We start from the raw sequence: 26,521 nt of genomic DNA on the forward strand, positions 1-26,521 counted from the left end.
GGAAAATAAAGAGCATAAAATAAAAAAAAAAGAAAAGAAAGAACATAAAACAGAAGTTTTGCTCACTGCTTGTATACCACTAGCACTCAATTAATATTGGTAAATGATGATGACTTCACAAGGGAAGTCCAAACTGATTGGTAGCCCACCTGTGCTTCAATTGTGTGGGGATAACCTGTGGAGGTTACCATCACATGGAGCCCAGGGGCTTTAAACTAGGATAGCTCGAGGGGGAAACTAGTGGAAATAGAGATTGAAGAATTCAATCAAGAAGTAGACTAAATGGATTCCTTCACAATGTCACTTTCAGAATACTACTGCCACACTATTAAACTGTATAACTAAATAATCAACTCGTTTAAGTCTCAGATGTCTGGAGAACTCAAAAGTATAGTGTTAATATAAACATATTAAGAAGCTTTAGTCATTTGTGGTTTGTCTTCAAAGTATTAAATATTTTTGAAGAAAAATATAGAAGGATTAAAGGAATAAATTCTTTGCTGCAAAATGCCCTCTTTTAATATTTATAGGATTATATTTAAGGTAATGAAAAGGGATTTCTTTTCATCTATTATATCACTAAAATAGCAAATAATTGAAAATTTTACATATACACACACAAATATACACAAAGGATATGTCTTAGGTCACATTACATAGCAAATACTTCAAAGCTGTACTGTGCTTTTGATAAGTAGAGAATAGGTAGCAAACAGAGACAGATTTATAAGGAACAATGAGGGAGATTAAGAACATATGCTCTTATTCTAAAATCAGCTGCCTAAAAACTGACATCATAAACTAGGGATGGAAAAAGTACAACAAGGACTCCTAAATTATGAAACCATAAATTTGCTGGATTTCTTAGTCACATATACACATTAGAATATTTGTTACTATTACTACCCTCATGCAAGGACATACTTGCAAATGATATAACTATTTGCGAATGATCTAATTAGCCATGACCAAATTTTGAAAAGTAGATCTTTAAAATTTACAATATACTCTAAAAACAGACTATAAATAACTATCAAGCTACAACTCCAAATAGAAAAAATATCACAAATAAGTTTATATATCAAAATAAAGATGTGGGTCACACACAAAATTCATGTGGAACAATTAGTATGAAGAAATATGGAATATGATGTATAACTCACCTGGGAGTTAATTTTAGGAATAAAAGTAATTCCATTATTAGACTGTTTAAAAACATTCTCTTATTTAGTTTTTATTTTTAGGATACCCAGGAGAAAAATAAAACAACTCATTGTGAAATGTACATAGGTGGCCAAGATAGTCAATTAGGAAATAAAATTTACTACTGGTTATTTTTTTTCTGGTATCTTCACTATTAGTCTATCTGCCTAATTCCCATCCTCAAATAATCTAAAGTGTTTGGCAGGCAGAATGTACAATTTTAAATGGATCCTATGTAGTTAATTAACTCCACTAATTATTACCAATGGACCAAATACCGGTTAGAATTTCTCCATCAAGTGACATTGAACCTGTATCACAATATTAAATTGCACAAAAGCCAGCATCCAAAAATGGCAGGAAAAATGGTTCTTTCTTTTTCAAATAAAAGACATTTGAAATAGTGAAACAATAAGATTATTCATTCTGTGGTACAGCAGAGACAAGAATTTAAAATAAGAGAACATGAGGTTATATTAAAAATTGTCTCCAATGGGGTAGAGCTTTTCCTTTTGTGGAAATGAATCGGTCTAATGGGAATTTACTAGTTATAAAATTTTTCAAATTTTTGCAAAATTATTTGGAAAGCTATTGCAATGCAGGTAATATCAAATTCTTTATTGCTTCATAGGATAATCTCAACTTTTTAAAAATAGTTATGACTGAGTAAATATGCCCCAGTCTTCCAGTTAATACACATCTTGCCCCATTCGATCACCTAAAACACGTCTTCACATCATGTTTACGTCTAGGTGTTAAAAGCCCAGACCCTTGAGCATCTGAATCCCTGCTCTTGTACTTGCTAGTCAGGGCCTGAGCAAGTCAATCTTTTGGGCTTTGGTTTCTTTATCCATAAAATGGAGATGATAATAGCATTTACCACACTGAGTAACTTTAAAAAATTAATTCATTCTTCATTATTTGACTTACCTTATGCAAATATTTAAACTTCATTTCCAGTCACTCCTTACCCCCATGTACACAATTCCAGTGTGTTAGCCACACCATATTTGCCATTCCCAGAATATGATAAATCCTTCCTTCTTTGTCCTCAGAACTTTTCATTCATCCTTCTAAGCCCATCTCAATATCTCTGAAGGCAACTTTTGTTTCTCTCAGCAGAATTCATTTTTGCCTTCTGATTGCAATTTTTGGAGATTAAAAAATCAGAAACAAAAAGATGTAAGCCTAATTTTTGGATTTTTCTTTATTTTTTAATTATTTTTTACTTTGGTTGAAAAATATCATATCATAATCACAGGATCAGCACTTATCTTCCATTTTTTAGTGAAAAATACTTTTGACATTAAAATAATTATGGTCAGAAAAGCATTTTAGTTATCTTAGGAGCACAGGAATGCATTAGGTGAAATGAAGAAAGTGGGAAGGTAGTATCACTGATAAAATTATGTTGCATGACAGCTTTGCAGTACGCATTTTACTTATATTTTCTCTGGACTTTGGGTCCACAATATATTGAATGGTCCTAAAAGAAATAAACTAGTAAACCTAACTTTTTGTCTAAAATAAAATGAGCAAAAGAATATCAAGATATAGATATAATTTTCTCTATTAAATCCATGACTTAAAAGTATTTTGCTCTCTGCTAAAAGCAACATAAAATAAAGAAAATGTCTTTTAAAATTAATTTGTAGGCCAAGATTTAAGTATTAGCTTAACTTTTCCATTAAAGTTTTAAATTTATGAATTCCTGAATATCCAATTAGGATGTAACTAGTTTTATTTATCTTAGTACAGTGCAACATAATCAGAACCTTCTGTATTTACATATTAAATGTTTGAAAGGTAATTAAATATTTGATGAGTGTTGATTACGCATCTAATTATATTACATAAACTTAACTCCTTACATGTTTAGTGACATATTATTGAATTACATATAAATGAAATTCAATGCAACACATTTTTCAGTACCTATCGAGTTTAAGAAAAAGGGCTGGATAGATACCATGATATAATGCAAATAACAGGTAAGACAAAGATTTGTTCCTGAACAAACTTGTAATCAAATAAGAATAAGAATTATATACGTAATAATATACATAATATATACATAATATGAAATGATGTAAATTCAGAAAGAGTGATCTGAAGGATGAAGATAATTATTCTGACAGGAGGGATCAAGTAGCACTAATGGGTGGCAGAATAAACATTCTATTCTTTGTGGAGAAGATGAGAAGGCACGAATTTAGTATTGTTGTTGTTTAGTCATGAAGTCGTGTCTGACTCTTTGCAGCTCCACAGACTGTAGCCCGCCAGGCTCCTCTGTCCACGGGATTTCTGTCCAGGCAAGAATACTGAAGTGGGTTGCCATTTCCCTCTCCAGGGGCTCTTCCCAACTCAGGATCCAATCTGCCTCTCCAGCATTGCAGGTGGATTCTTTACCACTGAGACACCTGGGAAGCCCCCAATTTGGTACGGAACAACTAAAAGGTTTTGAACACAAAGTTTCTAGTAATATTCTTGAGGTTTTACTGCCTCCTATGTGTTCTCAAGCTGTAGAAAATAGCAGGTATTATTTTAGAAATATGTGCTAAAAACACAGAAAACAAATTGTATCTCACTCACTAAAGAATTTATTTATATATATCAATGATTTTGGGTAAAGTTTAACCTGTGAGGAGGAATGCAAGCTGTAACAAGTATAAGGTTAGGCAACAAAGGAATATGAAGGATAAAAGGGCAAGCATTCTATACCATATACAGAACTCAAAATGAATCAAAGACCTAAGGGTAAGACCTAAAACTATAAGTTAGAAGGAAACATAGGAAAAAGCTTTATGACATTGGATTTGGCAAGTATTTCTTGAAAATAACACCAAAAACATAGGCAACAAAAGTAAAACTAGACAAATTGGACTAAATCAAAACATTAAAATGTTATGTGTACCAAAGGATACAGTCAACAGAGCGAAGGGGCAATCTACTGAACAGGAGAAAATATTTACAAATCATGTATCAACAACAACATTAAAAATACAAATAATGCACAAAAGACTTGAATAGACACTTCTCCAAAGATGACACGCAAATAGCCAACAAGCATATGAGAAGATGGTTAATACCACTAATTATTAGGAAAATGCAAATGAAAACCACAATGAGAAATCACCTCACATCCATTATGATGGCTACTATCAGGAAAACTTGGAAAACTGCAAGTATTAGTGAGGAGGTTAAAAAAAATTGGAACGCTTGTGCAATTTGGTGGGAATGTAGAATTGTGCATAAGCTATGAAAAACAATATGACAATTCCTCTAAAAATTAAAAACAGAATGAGCCTTCTTGTTGTTGTTCAGTCTCTAAATTGTATACGACTCTTTGCAACCCCATGGACCACAGTACACCAGGCTTCTCTGTCCTCCACTATCTCCAGAGTTTGCTCAGATTCATGTCCATTGAGTTGGTGATACTTTCTAACCATCTCATTCTCTGCCACCTACTTCTCCTTTTGCCTTCAATCTTTCAGAGCATAAAGATCTTTTCCAATGAGTCAACTCTTTGCATCAGGTAGCCAGAGTTTTTCCAGTGGATATTCAGGATTGAATATTCAGGATATTCCAATGGATATTTTTTCAATGGATATTCCTTTAGGATTGACCCTAGGATCCAGCAAGTCCATGTAGAGGTATATACTCAAAAGAATTGAAAGCAGGGTCTCAAAGAAATATCTGCATATTCATGCTCATAACAGCACTACTCACAATAGCAAAGAGATAAAAGCAATTATGTCCATAAATAGATGAATGGATAAACAGAATGCAGTATATACATACAATGGATATTACTCAGTCTTCAGAAGGAAAGTAAGTCTAACACATGCTACAACATGGATAAACCTTCAAGACATTATGCTAAGTGAAATAAATCAGTCAAAAAAGACAAATACTGCATGATTTCACTTATATGAGGTGTACAGGTTAGCCACATTCATGGAAACAGAAGGTAGAATGGTGGTTGCCGGGGGAGAAGGAAATGGGGAGTTGCTGTTTTACAGAATTTCAGTTTTGAGGATGAAAAAGTTCCAGAGATGGCTTATACAACATTGTGAATAGGTTTAACAACACTGAACTCTACACTTAGAACTGGTTATGATGATAAATTTTATGTTATGCTTTTTTTTACCTCAAAGAACTTCTATTTCATTTCAAATAAGTATCTATTGGTATATTTTATCTATGTTCCTAAAGAAGCTCTTAAAAAGTGGTGCTCCCGTCTTTTCCTTTAATTACACAAAAGGAGAAACTACTATACTACCTCCATTACCCTCAGTAATGCCACCTTTCTGCCTGGTGTTCTACCCTTACCCATGTTATAATATATTATGCTACCACCAGTTGATTTTTTCTGAACCATGATAACTATACTTCATTGCCCCTGCATTATTTTCTGATGCGGGATAATTAACTTGGGAATCACTAACAGATTTGTTTATTCTTTGCATGCATCACAACAGAATCCTCTACAGCATCCTCAAATGCTGGAATATTTATCTACTCACTATGATCTGCAAGCAAAAAAAAATACTTATAAAACCAACACAAATAAGGTTTTCCTCATTTTAAAAAATTCTATAATGTAATATTATGTTTGCATTCTGTGATGTTATTTTCAATCATCAGTGACTTGGTCACAATTATTCACTCCTGGGATTAAAATTCCCACTATAGACATCAGAAAATGAAACAGATATGGTTTATCCAATTGTGTTTTTTCAATCAGAAATCTCTCTCAAAGCATTGTGCACTGTTATGTGCATTTCCTAATCATTCCCAGTAAAAGGAAATGTATGTTATATATGCTAACACAATAATTAAAATGACCTTAGTAAATCTTATTTTAGCATTATGTATTTTCCATTCAAAGGGACCATCTACCATTTTACTTTGGCTATTTATACATTTCCTTCTCCAGGGGATCTTCCCGACCCAGGGATCGAACCCAGGTCTCCAGCATTGCAGGCAGAGCTACCGGGGAAGTCCCATTTATAAATTACTAACTGTTAACTTCCATTTATCTGTGTGTGGATTATCAATCACAATCTTTAAACTCGAGATGGTTTTTCCCTCGAATGGAGTATATTTTTAAACTAAATTTTTGTTTTGTTAGGTTTTCTTGTGTGAGTTTAGTGAATATAAGCATAGTTTATGTCATGGTACAACTTAAGTAGGACAGTAAAAAAACTGCTGAGAAAAAAGCAATAGCATTTCAAATCTAAAGAAAAATTACTTTTATATTACTCAGTACGGGGTTAGATTTTTCAAGTTTCTGCTCATTTCAATTTATATAATAAATATGGATCACATGCAAATTACTAAGCCCACCCAGTAAGTATAAACTTTCTAGACCATGAGGGTTTTCTGTGAATCAAGCAAAATGTCAGGCATAGAATGGGTATAGTTTGAAAGCTGTCTCTAGATAGTATATTACCTCTCCTCTTATTTAATTGTTGTAGCTAAAGGTAAGACCTGAGAATAATGAATTTAATTGTAATTTAAGTGGCTACATTACAATTTTTAAGGGGAATAAACACTTTAGGCTGCAGTAGATTATTAGGAGCTATCTCCAATTCATTTTACTCAAGATGATTTGGGTGTCACTTGTCAACAAAAAGATGAAAAATATCATATACCTTTTATCTCACTAGCAATAATCATTATCTGTTTCATCCCCTTCATTGTTGGGTAGGTTTAATGGCTTAGCCTAAAACTATATATTTTAGTACACGGTCAAAGCTAAAATACAGGTCTCTTGATTTTCAGTCTAGCCCTCTGTTTGCTAAATACCCTGCTACTTGATAAACAGAGCGCTATTAATTGTGAGTGCTATTAATTTCAAGATTTTGGAAGCACAGGTGCATTTGAAAGTCTGTAGAAATTGCACCGTAGTAACCTATTTTCTTCCCTAATTTTCTCATTAAATCTTCTTAATATAAAAAAATCAACTAATGGTGTGTACGCATAAATGTTAGTATAATAATAATTGCCAAAGAATGCTCAAACAACAGCACAATTGCACTCATCTCACACGCTAGCATAGTAATGCTCAAAATTCTCCAAGCCAGGCTTCAAAGTACGTGAACCATGAACTTCCAGATATTCAAACTGGATTTAGAAAAGGCAGAGGAACCAGAGATCAAATTGCCAACATCCACTGGATCACCAAAAAAGTGATAGAGTTCCAGAAAAACATCTACTTTTGCTTTATTGAACATGCCAAAGCCTTTGACTGTGTGGATCACAATAAACTCTGGAAAATTCTGAAAGAGATGGGAATCCAAGACCACCTGACCTGCCTCTTGAGAAATCTGTATGCAGGTCAGGAAGCAAAAGTGAGAACTGGACATGGAACAACAGACTGGTTCCAAATCGGGAAAGGAGTACGTCAAGGCTGTATATTGTCACCCTGCTTATTTAACTTATATGCAGAGTACATCATGAGAAAGGCTGGGCTGGGTGAAGCACAAGCTGGAATCAAGATTGCCAGGAGAAATATCAATAACCTCAGATATGCAGATGATACCACCCTTATGGTAGAAAGTGAAGAAGAACTAAAGAGCCTCTTGATGAAAGTGAAAGAGGAGAGTGAAAAAGTTGGCTTAAAACTCAACATTCAGAAAGCTAAGATCATGGCATCTGGTCCCATCACTTTATGGCAAATAGATGGGAAACAGTGACAGACTATTTTGGGGGGCTCCAAAATCACTGCAGATGGTGACTAAAGCCATGAAATTAAAAGACGCTTGCTCCTTGGAAGAAAATCTATGACCAACCGAGAGAGCATATTAAAAAGCAGAGACATTACTTTGCCAACAAAAGTCTGTCAAGGCTATCGTTTTTCCAGTAGTCATGTATGGATGTGAGGGTTGGACTATAAAGAAAGCTGAGTGCCAAAGAATTGATGCTTTTGAACTGTGGTGTTGGAGAAGACTCTTGAGAGTCCCTTGTATGGCAAAGAGATCCAACCAGTCCATCCTAAAGGAAATCAATCCTGAGTATCCATTGGAAGGACTGATGTTGAAGCTGAAACTCCAATACTTTGGCCCCTGATGCGAAGAACTGACTCATTGGAAAAGACCCCGATGCTTGGAAAGATTGAGGGCAGGAGTAGAAGGGGATGACAGAGGATGAGATGGTTGGACAGCATCACCAACTCAATAGATATGAGTTTGAGTAAGCTCTGGGTGTTGGTGATGGACGGGGAAGCCTGGAGTGCTGCAGTCCATGGGGTGGCAAAGAGTCAGACATGACTGAGCGACTGAACCAAACTGAATAATTGCCAACATTTATGTAACTCTTGCACCAGGTACTATTCCAAGTATTTTTCCCCTATTTCTCACAAAAATTTTAGGAAACACATTCCATTGTTATCTTTATTTTAACAGCAGAGGAAAAAACTGAGGCACAGAGAAAGTGAAAGTGAAGTCACTCAGTCATGTCCGACTCTTTGCCAGGCTCCTCCCTCCACTGAATTTTCCAGGCTAGAGTACTGGAGTGGGTTGCCATTTCCTTCCCTAGCGGCTCTTCCTAACCCAGGGGTTGAACTCAGGTCTCCTGCATTGCAGGCAGATGCTTGACCATCTGAGCCACTAGGAAGCCACAGAGAAGCTAACTAATTAACTAGCTAAAGGTTCTGTAGCATGTAAGTGATAGAGCTGATATCTGAACCCAGTATATTCTGGTTTAGAATCTCCCTGTTGAATTATCTGATCACACAAATGATGCCTTGAGCCCCCTCTCACAGATATCTCAGTAGATCACCAATTGTCCTTAACTCCCAGTGACAGTCTACTCTGACAACACAGACTGAGTGAGATGCCTCTCCTGTCCTCCTCTGTCACATAACCCCCACCCAAGATGCTAGTCTGTCATAATTTTTTTCTTCTCATTTCCCAATTAATTTTAATTCCTTGAAGCAAGGGTTACTGAAAGACTGGCATACAGTACAGTATAGGAATACAGGAGAGGTTCCATAAATGTCTGTTGAATGAATTAATGCTCTCATTGTTTGCAGGACTGCCTACTGGCACTCCAGACTACACCAAAACAGTCATATCCACGTCCCTCCACCACCACTACTCTGATTTCAACTTTTGCAGTTCTCCACATTACTAAAACTTCACATCTCTTTGAAATACCACTAGGTATTCCCTCCCCGCCAAAAGTCTTACCTTCTAAATCTTCTTTCTCAAAGTGTGTTTTGAGAATAGAACGAGTTCCACCTCTATCCACAACTGCTTCTTCATCATTTCTCTGGAAGAGAGAGAGAGAAGACTAAATGATAGTACTATATATTCTCTTAATTTCAGAAAATAAATTTTAATGTGACCTGATAATTTAGAGGTCTAATTCAGTAACATAAACCTACTTGCACATGACTATTCTGTTTGATTATCAAGTGTTAGTTTACAAAAGACTTAGATTAATTTGACCACACATTCAGAGAAGGAATGCCACTTGATTTCCCATGAAATTGAGGACAGTCAAACATTCTAGTTGGCATCATTTGTTAGTGAGATGAAAAATAGAAAACAAAAAGTTATCCTGTCAATTTAGTAACATGCATTTTTATCTCTGATAAAGAATTCTTGTTAACAAGATGACATTTTGAACTGTACAAGAGAAATGTGAAAATCAGTAATATTAACACCACTAATGCTATGGCAGGGACAAATAATTCCATTGCCATTATAAACATGGTTGAGGAGAACTAACCTCTTGAAAGCAATTAGTAGCAATTACTAAATAAAGTACAACTCTAGTGACTTTGCTTCAGTATAATGCATTTTATTCAAACTAAACTGTAAATTACAATCATATGCATTAAACCTTCATTCAGTTTCTCTAAATTTTTTTACTTATTTAGAAGAACTGGACATAGGCTCTGTATTTTGAACACTGTACACATACTCAAAACAGTAGACTCAGTGATTAGGTATTCAGTAAAATAATGGAGGAGGTGTAAGCATATTCCATTTTGACCATGTAGGAATGGACAAAATACAAAATACTGAATGAAGAGAAATACAGATTATTTACAACTTGTATCTGATTGTGAACATCTATGTAAAAATTGCCTTAAAAGTGAACATGGGGCATGAAAGGAGAAATGAAAACGTAGAATAAAGTTGAACGAATCTTCCAAGATCTATGTCTAAGCTTATTCAAGTTTATAACTATTAGAAAAGTAAAATATTTTTGTTTCTTCTTTGAAAGTCTTTTAATTCCTGACCATAATCTTAATAAAGATTTGTCCTCTATTTTGAGCAAATCAGTACTTTCAGCTGTAGGATTATAGACATGGAAAAAGTGAAAGTGTTAGTCGTTCAGTCATGTCTGACTCTGCGACCCCACGTACTGTAGCCCACCAGGCTCCTCTGTCCATGGGATTCTCCAGGCAAGAATACTGGTGGGTTGCCATTCCCTTCTCCAGGGGATCTTCCTGACCCAGGGACTGGGTCTCCTGGTCTCCTGCATTGCACACAGATTCTTTACCGTCTGAACCACCAGGGAAACCCAGATTATAGACATATTTCAATCTAAAATGATCAGCTCTCAAATCCTTCAAATGCAGCAAAATATGTAGCAGAAGGACATGCTTTATGCCCTGTTGTCTTTCTGACAACTTGTGCTGACACAAGGCAGGGTAAAGTCTTTGAAATCAGAATTAAAGAAACTTACAATATAATGAGAGAAAAAATTAAAATGAAGATAGATTTCAGGACCCATTGCTCTTCTGTTTGGCAAGGTTTAAGAAAATCTGTTGGTTTAAGCAATAATAGCAATAGCCAAAGTCGAGACATATCATTTTCCTGAACCAAATAAATGCAAGCTTCAGTCTATTTTGAATCTGCTCTTGATACATTTACAAATGAAATTTATTCTCTGTGCAAGACATTTTCAAATATATGTCACATTGGAATACAACTCTGCCCTCTGGGGTGTTGTTAGGAAGAATGCCAAAAGCTAAGTCATGCATCCTTGTTCAAAGGTCAGAAAGAGCACTGTTCCACTATAACTCAAAATGGCAGTGTCTGAAAACAACTGCAAAATGGAAAGCTTTATATAGAATATATGAAGATGTTTTCCCCATACAAAAAATATTTGATTTTGATTTCAAAGACCTGAAGCAATTTTCAACTTATACAAAATGTTTTTTCCCCTTATTTATAGAAAGCATGTATACTCTCTGTATACAAAAGATAATTCTCTTGAATAGCTAATGTTAAGATATTGAGATAAAATAAAATTCTGCATCAGAAGGAGAAGTAGAATCTAAATAGGAAATAGCTGATTGTTTAATTACTATGCAGGTTACAAGCAAAAGTGACCTAATTTTAATTTTTCTTTAAAAAAGAAAGAACTAGAAGCTAGAATATGAATATAACTCAATGTAAGTGACTCATTTTGTAGTTTCACATTATCCTCTTTAAATATTCCTAGTTGTTCCATATTTGCAGTTAAAAATTCCCAAGATATAGATTAATGCTAATACATACACTGAAATTCCTCAACTTTGGCTATAGCTCAAAAGATTGCTTTGATATTATTCAAGACTTTTAGCAGAGTAGTTCCCTTCCCCCATAATACCAGGAGCAGGTAAACATGAGGTGTGATAATGGGAAATGCAGAGCAACATATGGCGCTGGGTCCAGTGATGTGGTAATCCCAAATAGAGCAATAAGTAAAATTTTTACTTCATCTTGAACTGTCATTATCTTTAGAATTGGTGAAAATCAGATAGATATATATTAATGTGCCTTAATTTCCATATGTATTAATATTTACTCATCTAGGAGCAAATTTTAGCACTGTGTTAGAGAGACAACACGTAAATATATTACACTGCCTTTCAATACAATTCACCTTTGCTATACTGTTGGGTAAACACTTTTCAGATGGTTGAGCCCAGCAAATAGTGTTTTAATTGGATAGGGGAACACGGTCCATAGTGAAAAATACGTATCCCAACACAGTCTCATATTCATATACATGTAATCAAAAGTTTGGCAAACTAGCATTTATTCTTACTATAAACAAGGCACTCTGATATTTTCTGTTCAAGGGTATACTACTTCATTCAGAAGTACTAATTACTACCCATTACATTTATTTAAGGACTGAAAAATGGCTTGTGACCTGCAATTTGAAAAACATTGGTATAGACTATGACCCTGGGATAGACGAACTTATTCACACAGAAATTTCTTCTAGAATTGTTTATAAATATCATCAGCTCTGAGAGTATGCAAAAAAAAAAAAATCTTTTTCTGATTTACCATGGCTCTTGAGCACAGTCATAAATGAAATAAACTTTTCTAGTTTTACAAGCCAAAATCTAACAGCAATCTTCTGGGCAGGAAAACTGAAACTTTTTCATGTCCTTTTGATAATTCTCATCTCATCTGAAAATGGATTAATAGAGGAGAAAGCAGTTCTTTTTTAATTCAGAGTTTTTTCTTCCTTATAACTATTTATCATATTTTTTAAAAAGTAACCACTTTTTCTGCCTTTTTAAAAAATATCAGATATTAGCATACTATGGTGTCCCATATATTCTCTACTAATCCTTACAGATCCACTTTCCACTCATTCTCCATGCTCTGTTTCTTCACAAACTGCATTACTAGGATCCCTTGACTTTTAGCTTCCCATAATGACCAAGGACTACAGAGTTGGACCCAGGGAAACATGGCCCCTGTTGGACCATAGTTTGAAAATGACTGTGATCCTTTATTAAAGAACAAAGATCTTGTCATGTGACTTCTACAGCTATAGATCTCACTGGTTTGCATTAACTACTTCCTTGCTCCTTTAGGCCTAGGAGTAGTAACAGTTTCCAGCTGTTGCACATTTCCAGAATTTGATTAAACCTACTTGATAACCCTTTATCCTGCCTACACTTAAAAAAAAAATTTTATTGGAGTATAGTTGGTTTATAATGCTGTATTAGTTTTGGGCATACAGCAAAGTGAATCAGTTATACATATATGTCTTTTTAAATTCTTTTCCAATATCAGCTCAGTTCAGTCGCTCAGTCGTTGTCTGATCTTTGCGACCCCATGAACTGCAGCACGCCAGGCCTCCCTGTCCATCACCAACTCCCGGAGTCCACCCAAACCCATGTCCATTGATCAGTGATGCCATCCAACCATCTCATCCTCTGTCATCCCCTTCTTCTCCTGCCCTCAATCTTTCCCAGGATCAGGGTCTTTTCCAATGAGTCAGCTCTTTGCATCAGGTGGCCAAAGTATTGGGAGTTTCAGCTTCAACATCAGTCCTTCCAATGAACACCCAGGACTGATCTCCTTTAGGATGGACTGGTTGGATCTCCCTGCAGTCCAAGGAACTCTCAAGAGTCTTCTCCAACACCACAGTTCAAACGCATCAATTCTCCTATGCTCAGCTTTCTTTACAGTACAACTTTCACATCCATACATGACTACTGGAAAGTCATAGCCTTGATTAGACAGACCTTTGTTGACAAAGTAATGCCTCTGCTTTTTAATATGGTGTCTAAGTTGGTCATAACTTTCCTTCCAAGGAGTAAGTATCTTTTAATTTCATGGCTTCAGTCACCATCTGCAGTGATTTTGGAGCCCAGAAAAATAAAGTCAGCCACTGTTTCCACTGTTTCCCCATCTATTTCCCATGAAGTGATGGGACCAGATGCCATGATCTTAGTTTTCTCAATCTTGAGCTTTAAATCAACTTTTTCACTCTCCTCTTTCACTTTCATCAAGAGGCTCTTTAGTTCTTCTTCACTTTCTGCCATAAGGCTGGTGTCATTTGCATACCTGAGGTTATTGATATTTCTCTTAGCAATCTTGATTCCAGTTTGTGTTTCATCCAGCCCAGCGTTTCTCATGATGTATTTTGCATATAAGTTAAATAAGCATGGTGACAATATACAGCCTTGACGTACTCCTTTTCCTATTTGGAACCAGTCTGTTGTTCCATGTCCAGTTCTCACTTGCTTCCTGACCTGCGTACAGATTTCTCAAGAGGCAGGTCAGGTGGTCTGGGATTCCCATCTCTTTCAGAATTTTCCACAGTTTATTGTGATCCACACAGTCAAAAGCTTTGGCATAGTCAATAAGGCAGAAATAGATGCTTTTCTGGAACTCTCTTGCTTTTTCGATGATCCAGCGGATGTTGGCAATTTGATCTCTGGTTCCTCTGCCTTTTCTAAATCCAGTTTGAATATCTGGAAGTTCATGGTTCACGTACTTTGAAGCCTGGCTTGGAGAATTTTGAGCATTACTTTACTAGCGTGTGAGATGAGTGCAATTGTGTGTAGTTCGAGCATTATTTGGCATTGCCTTTCTTCGGGATTGGAAAGAAAACTGACCTTTTCCAGTCCTGTGGCCACTGCTCAGTTTTCCAAATTTGCTGGCATATTGAGTGCAGCACTTTCGCAGCATCATCTTTCAGGATTTGAAATAGCTCAACTGGAATTCCATCACCTCCACTAGCTTTGTTCCTAGTGATGCTTCCTAAGGCCCACTTGACTTCACATTCCAGGATGTCTGGCTCTAGGTGAGTGGTCACGCCATTGTGGTTATCTGGGTCACGAAGATCTATTTTGTACAGTACTTCTGTGTATTCTTGCCACCTCTTCTTAATATCTTCTGCTTCTGTTAGGTCCCCACCATTTCTGTCCTTTTTTGAGCCCATCTTTGCATAAAATGTTCCCTTGGTATCTCTAATTTTCTTGAAGAGATCTCTAGTCTTTCCCATTCTATCGTCTTCCTCTGTTTCTTTGCATTGACCACTGAGGAAGGCTTTCTTATCTCTCCTTGCTATTCTTTGGAACTCTGCATTCAAATGGGTATATCTTTCCTTTTCTCCCTTTCTTTTTGCTTCCCTTCTTTTCACAGCTGTTTGTAAGGCCTCCTCAGATAGCCATTTTGCTTTTTTGCATTTCTTTATCTTCGGGATGGTCTTGAGTCCTGTCTCCTGTATAATGTCATGAACCTTCATCCACAGTTCTTCAGGCACTCTTGTCTATCAGATCTAGTCCCTTACATCTATTTCTCACTTCCACTGTATAGTCATAAGGGATTTGATTTAGGTCATACCTGAATGGTCTAGTGGTTTTCTCCACTTTCTTCAATTTCAGTCTGAATTTGGCAATAAGGAGTTCATGATCTGAGCCACAGTCAGCTCTGCGTCTTGTTTTTGCTGACTGTATAGAGCTTCTCCATCTTTGACTGCAAAGAATATAATCAATCTGATTTCAGTGTTGACCATGTGGTGATGTCCATGTGTAGAGTCTTTTCTTGTGTTGTTGGAAGAGGGTGTTTGCTATGACCAGTGCTTTTCCCATATACTTCATTACAGAGAACTGAGTAGATTTCCCTGTGCTATACAGTAGGTCTTTAATAATTATCTTTTTTATATATGGTAGTGTATATATTGCATCCAAATAAGTCCTTTCATTAAATTTTTTTCTCACACTTTTTGAGTGACAGTCTCTTTCTTGCTATGACTCTGATTCACATGTCACATCTATTTTAATGATTAAATACTATGACATCAAGATTTGTAGACATGAACATATAATCAAAATGGCTACCTACCCACAGAACTTTGACTACAAAATATGTCAAAAACAGTCTAATGTTCAACTAGGTATAATTTGTTTATTTTTGCTTTTATTTCTTTTGTCTTTGGAGACAGATCCAGAAAAGAAAAAATATTGCTACCATTTATGTTATAGAGTGTTCTGCCTATGTTCTCTTCTAGGAGTTTTATGGTTTCAAGTCTTACATTTAGATCTTATCTATTTTAAGCTTGTTTTCCTATATGATGTGAGGAAATGTTCTAATCTCATTTTTGTACATGAAGCTGTCCAGGTTTCCCAGCATCACTTATTGAAGAGATTGTCTTTTCTCCAGTTGTTTTTTTCCCCCTTTGCCATAGTCTATTAATAATTGATCACAGTCAATGGCTTTATTTCTGAGCTTTCTATTCTATTCCATTGATCAATGTGTTTGTATTTGTGTCAGTACCATGCTGTTTCTATTTCTGTAGTTTTTTGTCATAGTCTGAAGTCAAGACACATGATACTTCCAGTTTTATTCTTTTTTCTCAAGATTGCTTTACCAGCATTATTTACACTAGCCAAGATATGGAAGCAACCCAAGTGTCCATCAACAGTTGAATGGATAAAGAACATGGGGTATGTATATACAAAGAAATATTATTCAGCCATAAAAAAAATGAAATTCTGCCAGTTGTAACACCATGCATGGACCTAGAGTGTATTATACTTAGTGAAATAAATCAGAGAAATATAAATACTACGTTTTTACTTATATGTGGAATCTAGAAAATAAAGCAAATGAATGTATGCAACAAAACAGAAACAGGCTCACAGACATAGAAAACAAACTAGTGGTTACCACTGGGAGAAGGAAGGGGGCGAGGCAAGATAGGGGTATGGCAGTAATAAGATACAAACTACTATATATAAAATAGATAAGCAACAAAGATATATTATACAGCACAGGACAATGTAGCCATTATTTTGTAATAACTTTAAAAGAAGTATAATCTATAAAAATATTGAATCACTATTCTGTATACCTGAAACTAATATGACATTGTAAAGCAACTATATTTGAATAAAAAACACATACCACCTAAAAAAATAAATATAATCACATCTGTATTTTTACAAATATACAAACAATCTTTTTGTATAAAAACAATCTGTAACAATAAAATACAATTCAAAAAATGTTATGATTAACAAAAAGTACTGTTAAATGAAGATTAGAGGAAAAAGTGGTAGGGAGGAGACTGAATCGTCAAAGAACTGTCAGTAGCACAGATAACTCAAGAATGTTTAATTTATGAAATAAATGAAAAATAAGGGAGAGAATAAACTTCTGGATATGCAAAAGGGAATAAAAAGAGTAACTAATCAAATATAAGTAGTAAACGTTTGCAAAGAAGTAATATATGTATATATTTCTAGCCATGAGGCTCTAAACAGAAATTACCTTTTAATTTAGTTTACAGGGTCTCTCTCAACCTATGGATTAATATATTGGTTAATATTAATGAAACATTTTCCAGTATTGATTTAAGAATGAGTAGGAACATACAGACACATGTATTTTATAAACATCACCTGAGAGCCACATTATTTCTAAGGGCTCCAAACTTGTCAGTTCTCATTAATTTTAAAATACTTAACAGAAAATGAAGGTTGATTTTATTCACTTCACAAATGTTAAAACATGTTTTCTATAACTTTAACATCTCACATACCACATTATTATCATACTTTGCTTTATTAATGGGTTGCTACTGTTTCACTGAAAACATGCAGAATTTTAACTTCTTGGTTTTCTTATCCATCTCATTACTTTTTATTTCAAATTGTGAAAATATAAAAAGTGAACATTAACACCTGAATTCAGTGTTACTATTCACTATATGTGTCCATATTTACTCTGGAGACATCCTATTTTTTTTTTTTCATTTTTCCATGTGAGCTAAAGCACTATACAAACTGAAAAAGGTCCATTGTTTAACCTCTAATTATATTACGCTGTATTACACAGTGCAATAGATAAGAAAGCATCAGCTCAGAGATTAACATTTCATAAGAGTTCAATAAATACTAGCTGAACTGAAATCTAAGCATATATCAGGCTTAACTTTGAGTTTCATTTAGTATATTTCAATAAAATAAATGTACCCATATATTTTTACTAGCATATTATTTTGAAATTAGGTATTTAAATCTTGTATCTACTTTAAAATGTAGACTATAAAAAAATAAAATGTAGACTATACCATTTCATGGTAATATAAGTTCAATCCATCTAATTTATACACTGTACTAACTGAATTATATGAAATATATGTATTCTAAAGTAGCACAAGAAATCTTTCTCCTTCTGGTGTTTTTTAATAAAAAAGCAGTGAGTCCACTTCTAAATTATCTGATTGGGGAGGTGGCAATTAGGTTTCATTTGCTTATGCAAAGTCAATGTGTTATTTCATCTTTACACATACAAGAAAAAATAGAACTGAGAATAAGAATTGGAGAGTAAAACCCTCTGTCATAGGAATAGGGATAAGAAGGCATAAACTAATCATCATGTAGAAATTTTAAGATTTTTCTCTTTTTCACTTGGAAAAGTTCACCCATGCAAATTTTAAAAACCTATTAGAGACTACAGAATTATGACAGGGAAATGAAGTAGTCTAGAGTCAGGTTTGAAATACTGAAATGTTAAAATGTTGAGAAGCTTAGTGATGAAAATCTTCCAATGCTAAGCTATCTCTGGCTCAGGATTACCTTCATCACAACATATGATACTGTATTTATTACCATCACTGTGATTCAAAGAATACTATCTCTCCTGTCAGGCCTCCTAGGGGGCCTTACATCTGATGGTTTAAGGATAAAAAGTGTATGAGACATTAAGAACAATTTCAATTAGTCAAAAATATTCTAATGGGCAATCATTCTTCATAATTGAGTCTCTCTGTTGTTTGCCCATGTGATCCTCCAGATTTGTTTGCTTGTTTTGAATTCTCACCTCCTGCCTTGTCACTAAGTCCTCTTACATCCTCATTTCTCCAGATTAACACAATTTTGTACCCAGAAAAACGATGCTAACTGCTGCTAAATTTCCTGCTGCTGCTTCATGCTGTCTTTACTCTCTTCACATTGCTTGCATATAAAATGCCTTACAAGCCTCCATCTGTCTTGTAGGTCTTTTATACACACACACACACACACACACACACACACACACATATATATAATATTCTTGAAACTTAAAATTCCATGAATGGGTAAAACAGTGGGCTGGAGAGACAATTAAGGAATTGGAGAAAATATCTGAAAAAATTATACAGAATATATCACAGAAAAACATTGAGAAAAATATGAAGTAGATATTTTTTAAATGAGGGATAATATGATAAAGTCTAACATATACTTGGAGTTCTAGAAGATGAGAATAGAGAAAATGAAGAAGTACTGTTTGAAAATAGGTGAAAATCTTCCAAAATTGATAGAAGACATGAATCCTCAGATTCAGGAATCACAATGAATTACAAACAGAATAATTAAAAGACAATTCACACATACACATATCACGTGGAACTGCAGAATGACACATTTTTAAAGCAGCAAGGAAAAAAAAGATTACCTACAAAGGAATGACAAACTAACAAAAATAGAAGCCAGAAGACAGTAAAATAATATATTCAGGATACTAAGAAAAAAATTGCTAATCTAGAAGTAAATATTTAGTTAAGCTATCATTCAAGAAATGTACTTTAGACAAATAGAAATTAAGAGAATTTATCACTAAGGCACCCTTTCTAAAGGAACTTCTAAGTAAATACATCAGGAGGAAATAAAACTATCCCAGAAAGAATGTCTGAGATGCAAGAAGGAGTCCTGAGCCAAGAAACTGAAAGATATAAAGAAAAATAAAATTAAAATAAGATAAATTTAAACATGGGCATACACATACATACCTTTTGAGTTAGTGCTTTTGTTTTCTATGGATAAATACCCAGATGTGGAATTGCTGGGACATTCGGTAGTTCTAATTTTGAGGAGTCTCCATACTGTTTTCCATAGTGGTTTCCCCAATTTACATTTCCACCAACAGTGCATAGGGATTCCCTTTCTCCACATCCTCTCCAACACTTGCCATTTGTTGGTCTTTTGATAACAGACATTTTAACAGGTGTGAAGTGATATCTTACTGTGGCTTTCATTTGCATTTCCCTGACAATTAGTGAGCAACTTTTTATGTATCTGTTAGGTGTCCACACATTTTCTGTGGAAAAAAAGAATGTCTATTTGGGTGCTCTGCCCACTTTTTAATCCAATTCTTTTTGCTACTGAGTTGTATGAGTTCTCTACATATTCTTCCCTTATCAGATATATGATTTGCAAATATTTTCTCCCATTCAGTAGGTTGCCTCTTCATTTTGTTATAGTTTCCTTTACTATGAAACAGCTTTTTAATTTGATGTAGTTCTACTTGTTTACTTTTTCTTTAGTTACCTTTGTTTTTCATATCAAATTCAAAAAAAAGGTAATTGATCTCTATATTTTATGTTAGTTCTCCTCGGAGGTCTTGGATTCTTTGCTTTCATGCTCATATGTACAAAGATGAAATCAAAAAGTGAATTGGAAGCCCTATGTATTTGGATAGGGTTTGTCAGCTTCGAGCATATTGTAAAGTGATTTGGTTTGGTTGTTTCTTGGGGGAACCCTGATGTCAATATGTCTGGGACATTCCTCCTGAGCTTGTTGAGTTCACTTGGATCTTTTATTATCCTGCCTGGCAGATGAAGACCTGGCTGTCAACTTTCAAGAAGCAAAATGGAGGAGAGTTGGGATCACAGTATTCTTACTGAAGTTGTTTTTAATATGGTGTTTTATGAATTTATCTGTTCCTGGATTTCTCAGTCCAAAGAGATTCTACTTTACCCCCTCCATAGAATAAAACTTCAGTCTACTGATGGAGTGGCATTGGAATATTTGCCAGTTGATTGAAGTGAAGGAGGAAGATAATCCAGAAATATGATTTAGTTTCAATTCAATACACTAGCAGCTTGATTCTCTCTTTCAGAGGTATCTGGTGCCTTTCAGGATGTTTCAGTATAGACTGGGCTGTTTCTCAGTTCTTGCCACTGCCAGTTAACAATTCTGTTTTCTCTGTTATCCACATCACTTGGCATTTTCCTCCTGTTTTTCAACTGACAAAATATGCCATTGTTTTCTTTTTCCTCTCCCATTCTCCACACCTTAATATAGTTTTAGTATAGAAAAAAGGTTAAAATATCATTACTTCTTTTCTTCATGGGATTTTGGGAGAAAGGAAAACTAGCTGTGGGTATTCTACTTTGTAGTCTTACAAAAATTATCCTGATTTTCCTTTATCTTTGCTATCCTTTCAGAAAATATCTACCAGGGTAATAATATCTTCTTAAAATTATTCTATTATTAATATTTATTATGCTACTATTATAGTTCATTGTAACTATTATCACTTTTCTAATCCCTAATTCACAGCACAACCCCTCAATAAACTTATACTTTAGTATTCTTAAACTTACATAACATAATGCACCCATTGAGTTAATATTTACTAATAATTTAATATATGCCAGCTATCTTACAAGCAGTGGGAATCAGTTCAGCTCAGCTCAGTTCAGTTGCTCAGTCACGTCTGACGATTCACGACCTCCATGGATTGCATCACAAAAGACCTCCCTGTCCATCACCAACTCACTCAGTTTACTCAGACTCATGTCCATTGAGTCAGTGATGCCATCCAACCATCTCATCCTCTGTCGTCCCATTCTCCTCCTGCCTTCAGTCTTTCCCAGCATCAGGGTCTTTTCCAATGAGTCAGTTCTTCACATCAAGTGGCCAAAGTATTGGAGTTTCAGCTTCAACATCAGTCCTTCCAATGAATACTCAGGATTGATTTCCTTTAGGATGAACAGGTTGGATCTCCTTGCAGTCCAAGGGACTCTCAAGAGTCTTCTACAACACCACAGTACAAAAGCATCAATTCTTCGGCACTCGACTTTCTTTAGAGTCCAACTCTCACATCCATACATGACTACTGGAAAAACGATAGCCTTGACTAAATGGAACTTTGCTGGCAAAGCAATGTCTCTGCTTTGTAATATGCTGTCTAGGTTGGTTATAACTTTTCTTCCAAGGAGCAAGCATCTTTTAATTTTATGGCTTCAGTCACCATCTGCAGTGATTTTGGAGCCCCCCGCAAAATAGAGTATGTCACAGTTTCCCCATATATTTACCATGAACTGATGGGACCAGATGCCATGATCTTAGTTTTCTAAATGTTGAGCTTTAAGCCAACTTTTTCACGCTCCTCTTCCAATTTCATCAAGAGGCTCTTTAGTTCTTCACTTTTTGCCATAAGGGTGGTATCATCTGCATATCTGAGGTTATTGTTGTTTATTCTTGCAATCTTGATTCCAGCTTGTGCTTTATCCAGCCTGGCATTTCTCATGATGTACTCTGCATATAAGTTAAATAAGCAGGGTGACAATATACAGCCTTGATGTACTCCTTTCCTAATTTGGAACCAGTCCATTGTTCCACCACCAGTTCTAACTGTTGCTTCTTGACCTACATACAGGTTTCACAGGAGGCAGGTCAGGTGGTCTGGTATTCCCATCTTTCAGAATTTTCCAGTTTGTTGTGATCCACACAATCAAAGGCTTTGGCATAGTCAAAGCAGAAATAGATGTTTTTCTGGAACTCTCTCGCTTTTTTGATGATCCAACGAACATTGGCAATTTAATTTCTGGTTCCTTTGTCTTTTCTAAATCCAGCTTGAACATCTGGAAGTTCACGGTTCATGTACTGTTGAAGCCTGGCTTGGAGAATTTTGAGCATTACTTTGCTAGCGTGTGAGATGAGTACATTTGTGTGGTAGTCTGAACATTCTTTGGCATTGCCATTCTTTGGGATTGGAATGAAAACTGACCTTTTTCAGTCCTGGGGCCACTGCTGAGTTTTCCAAATTTGTTGGCATATTGAGTGCAGCACTTTCACAGTATCATCTTTTAGGATTTGAAATAGCTCAACTAGAATTCTATCACCTCCACTATCTTTGTTCCTTGTGATGATTCCTAAGGCCTACTTGACTTCGCATTCCAGAATGTATGGCTCTAGGTGAGTAATCACACCATCATGATTATCTGGGTCGTGAAGATCTTTTTTATATAGTTCTTCTGTGTATTCTTGCCACCTCTTCTTAATATTTTGTGCTTCTGTTAGGTCCATACCATTTCTGTCCTTTATTGTGCCCATGTTTGCATGAAATATTCCCTTGGTATCTCTGATTTTTTTGAAGAGATCTCTAGTCATTGAAGCCCCAGCAAGATGGTAGGAGAGGTGAAATGGCATTTAGAATCAAACCCCATACCCGCAAGAGAGGGCTCAGACATACCTTGTACACACCAGGACCCATAGACCCCACAGAGACTGAGACAGAACAGTGTTTGAGTGTTTCCTGAGGAGGTACGGGTCAGCAGTGGACTGCTGCAGGGGAAGGGGCTGTGGGTGCAATGGACCTGGGTATGGTATAAGCCCTCTTGAAGGAGGTTGCCATTAACCCCACCATAGAGCTGTGAGAACTTACACAGGACTGGGGAAACAGACTCATGGAGGGCACAAACAAAACGTTATGTGCGCCAGGACCAGGAGAAAGGAGCAGTTAACCCACAAGAGATGGACTCAGAATAGCCCATTAGGGTCCAGGAGTCTCCAGTGGAGGCAAGTGTCGGTGCTGGCCTGCTGCAGGTTAGTGGCAATGAGTGTAGCAGTGCATGCATGGGACCTCTTGAAGGAGGTCACCATTATCTTCATTACCTCCACCATAGTTTGGCTTCAGGTCAAATAAAAGGGAGGGAACTCAGCCCCGCCCATCAACAGAAAATTGGATTAAAGATTTACTGAGTATAGCCCAGTAAATTGAGAAAACTAAGATCATGGCATCTGGTCCCATCACTTCATGGCAAATAGATGGGGAAACAGTGGAAACAGTGGCTGACTTTATTTTGGGGGGGCTCCAAAATCACTGCAAATGGTGACTGCAGCCATAAAATTAAAAGATGCTAACTACTTGGAAGAAAAGTTATGACCAACCTAGACAGCATATTAAAAAGCAGAGACATTACTTTGCCAACAAAGGTCTGCATAATCAGGGCTATGGTTTTTCCAGTAGTCATGTATGGATGTGAGGGTTGGACTATAAAGAAAGCTGAGTGCTGAAGAATTGATGCTTTTGAACTGTGGTGTTGAAGAAGACTCTTGAGAGTCCCTTGGACTGCAAAGAAATCCAACCAGTTCATCCTAAAATAAATCAGTCCTGAATATTCATTGGAAGGTCTGATGTTGAAGCTGAAACTCCAATACTTTGGCCACCTGATGTGAAGAACTGACTTATTTGAAAAGACCCTGATGCTGGGAAAGATTGAAGGCAGGAAGAGAAGGGGACAAGAGAGGATGAGATGGTTGGATGGCATCACCAACTCAATGGACATGAGTTTGAGTAAATTGCAGGAGCTGGTGATGGACAGGAAGGCCTAGCATGCTGCAGTCCATGGCTCACAAATAGTTGGACATAATTGAATGACTGAACTGAACTGAGCATGGCACTGCCCATCAGAACAATTCCCAGTTTCCTCCTCAGTCAGACTCTCCCATCAGGAAGCGTCCATAAGCCTCTTATCCTTCTCCATCAGAGGGCAGACAGACTGAAAATCATAATCAGAGAAAACTAACCAATGTGATCACATGGACCACAGCCTTGTCTAACTCAATGAAACTATGATCCATTCCGTGTAGGGCCACCCAAGATTGATGGGTCATGGTGGAGAGTTCTGACAAAATGTGGCCCACTGGAAAAGGGAATGGCAAACCACTTCAGTATTCTTGCGTAGAGAACCCCACGAACAGTGTGAAAAGGCAAAAAGATAAGACACTGAAAAATGAATTCACCAGGTCGGTAGGTACCCAATATGCTACAGGAGAACAGTGGAGAAATAACTCCAGAAAGAATGAAGAGATGGAGCCAAAGCAAAAATAACACCCAGTTGTGGATGTGACTGGTAATAGAAGTAAAGTCCAATGCTGTAAAGAGCAATATTACATAGGAACCTGAAATGTCAAGTCCAGGAATCAAGGTAAACTGGAAGTGGTCAAACAGGAGATCACAAAAGTGAAAATCAACATTTTAGGAATTAGTAAACTAAAACTGACTTGAATGGGTGAATTTAACTCAGATGACCATTTTATCTACTACTGTGGTCAAGAATCCCTTAGAAGAAATGGAGTAGCCATCATAGTCAACAAAAGAGTCCAAAATGCAGTACATGCATGCAATCTCAAAAACGAAAGAATGACCTCTGTTCATTTCCAAGGCAAGCCATTCAATATCACAGTAATCCAAATCTATGCCCTAACCAGTAATGCTGAAGAAGCTGAAGTTGAACGGTTCTATGAAGACCTATAATACCATCTGGAAAACACCAAAAAAGATGTCCTTTTCATTAGAGGGGACTGGAATGCAAAAGTAGGAAGTCAAGAAACACCTGGAGTAACAGGCAAATTTGGCCTTGGAATACAGAATGAAGCAGGGCAAAGGCTAATAGAGTTTTGCCAAGAGAACACACTGGTCATAGCAAACACCCTCTTTCAACAACAAAAGAGAAGACTCTACACATGGACATCACCAGATGGTTAATACCAAAGTCAGACTGATTATATTCTTTGCAGCCAAAGATGAACAAGCTCTATACAGTCAGCAAAAACAAGACTGGGAGCTGATTGTGGCTCAGATCATGAACTCCTTATTGCCAAATTCAGACTTAAATTGAAGAAAGTAGGGAGAACCACCAGACCATTCAGGTATGACCTAAATCAAATCCCTTATGATCATACAGGGGAAGTGACAAATAGATTCAAGGGATTAGATCTGATAGAGTGCCTGAAGAACTATGGATGGAGGTTCATGACATTGTATAGGAGGCAGTGATCAAGACTATTCCCAAGAAAAAGAAATGCAAAAAGGCAAAATGGTTGTCTGAGGAGGCCTTAAAAATAGCTGAGAAAAGAAGAGAAGCGAAAGGAAAAGGAAAAGGAAAGGCATACCCATTTGAATGCAGAGTTCCAAAGAACAGCAAGGAGAGATAAGAAAGCCTTCCTCAGTGATCAATGCAAAGAAATAGAGGAAATAGAGAATGGGAAAGACTTACACACCTCAGTGAATATAAATTCCTAATGGTGTCCAAAGTGACCTAGACTATATGTTTTCACAAACATTTCATACTCATTACCCATTTGGTTATTCAACAAAAATTTATTAAGTAGTTACAGTGTGCCAGAAACAATAGTAGTGCTAGTGTGAAAAAGTTAAAGACATTTGGCCTTTGAAACAGCTCACAGTCGACAGGAAAATCAATGGCTTCAATACAGCATGTACTGGGCTTCATTTAATGTAAACACTAGAATCCATAAGAACACATGTTAAAAACATCTAATTCACTCTGAAGAGATGAAGGAATGTTTCAAAAGGAGACAGTTCTTAATATAAATAAATCTTGAGATATAAGAAATAGTTAACCAGGTAAAACAAGTGAAATGAGGGACTAAAGACATTATAGGCAAAGAGAACAGCATTTTAAAAGGTTTGAGAGAGCCTGTCTCTGTCTAACTAGTAGAATTTAGAGTGAGTTTAACTAAAAATGGCTAAGT

At 36.0% G+C, this 26,521-nt stretch overlaps 1 protein-coding gene across 6 annotated transcripts in view; it reads right to left on the reverse strand.

Annotated features, from left to right (window-relative positions):
* SLC4A10 (solute carrier family 4 member 10) overlaps positions 1–26,521 on the reverse strand; it is a 337,954-nt gene that overhangs the window by 203,875 nt on the left and 107,558 nt on the right. For all 6 annotated transcript variants that reach the window (XM_043894685.1, XM_043894680.1, XM_043894684.1 and 3 more), the window contains exon 2: positions 9,399–9,480. In XM_043894685.1, coding sequence (XP_043750620.1) covers positions 9,399–9,480 — 82 coding nt within the window. The remainder of the gene's footprint in view (positions 1–9,398; positions 9,481–26,521) is intronic.

This window comes from Cervus elaphus, chromosome 33 (assembly GCF_910594005.1).
Source record: "Cervus elaphus chromosome 33, mCerEla1.1, whole genome shotgun sequence".
Classification (NCBI taxonomy): Eukaryota; Metazoa; Chordata; class Mammalia; order Artiodactyla; family Cervidae; genus Cervus; species Cervus elaphus.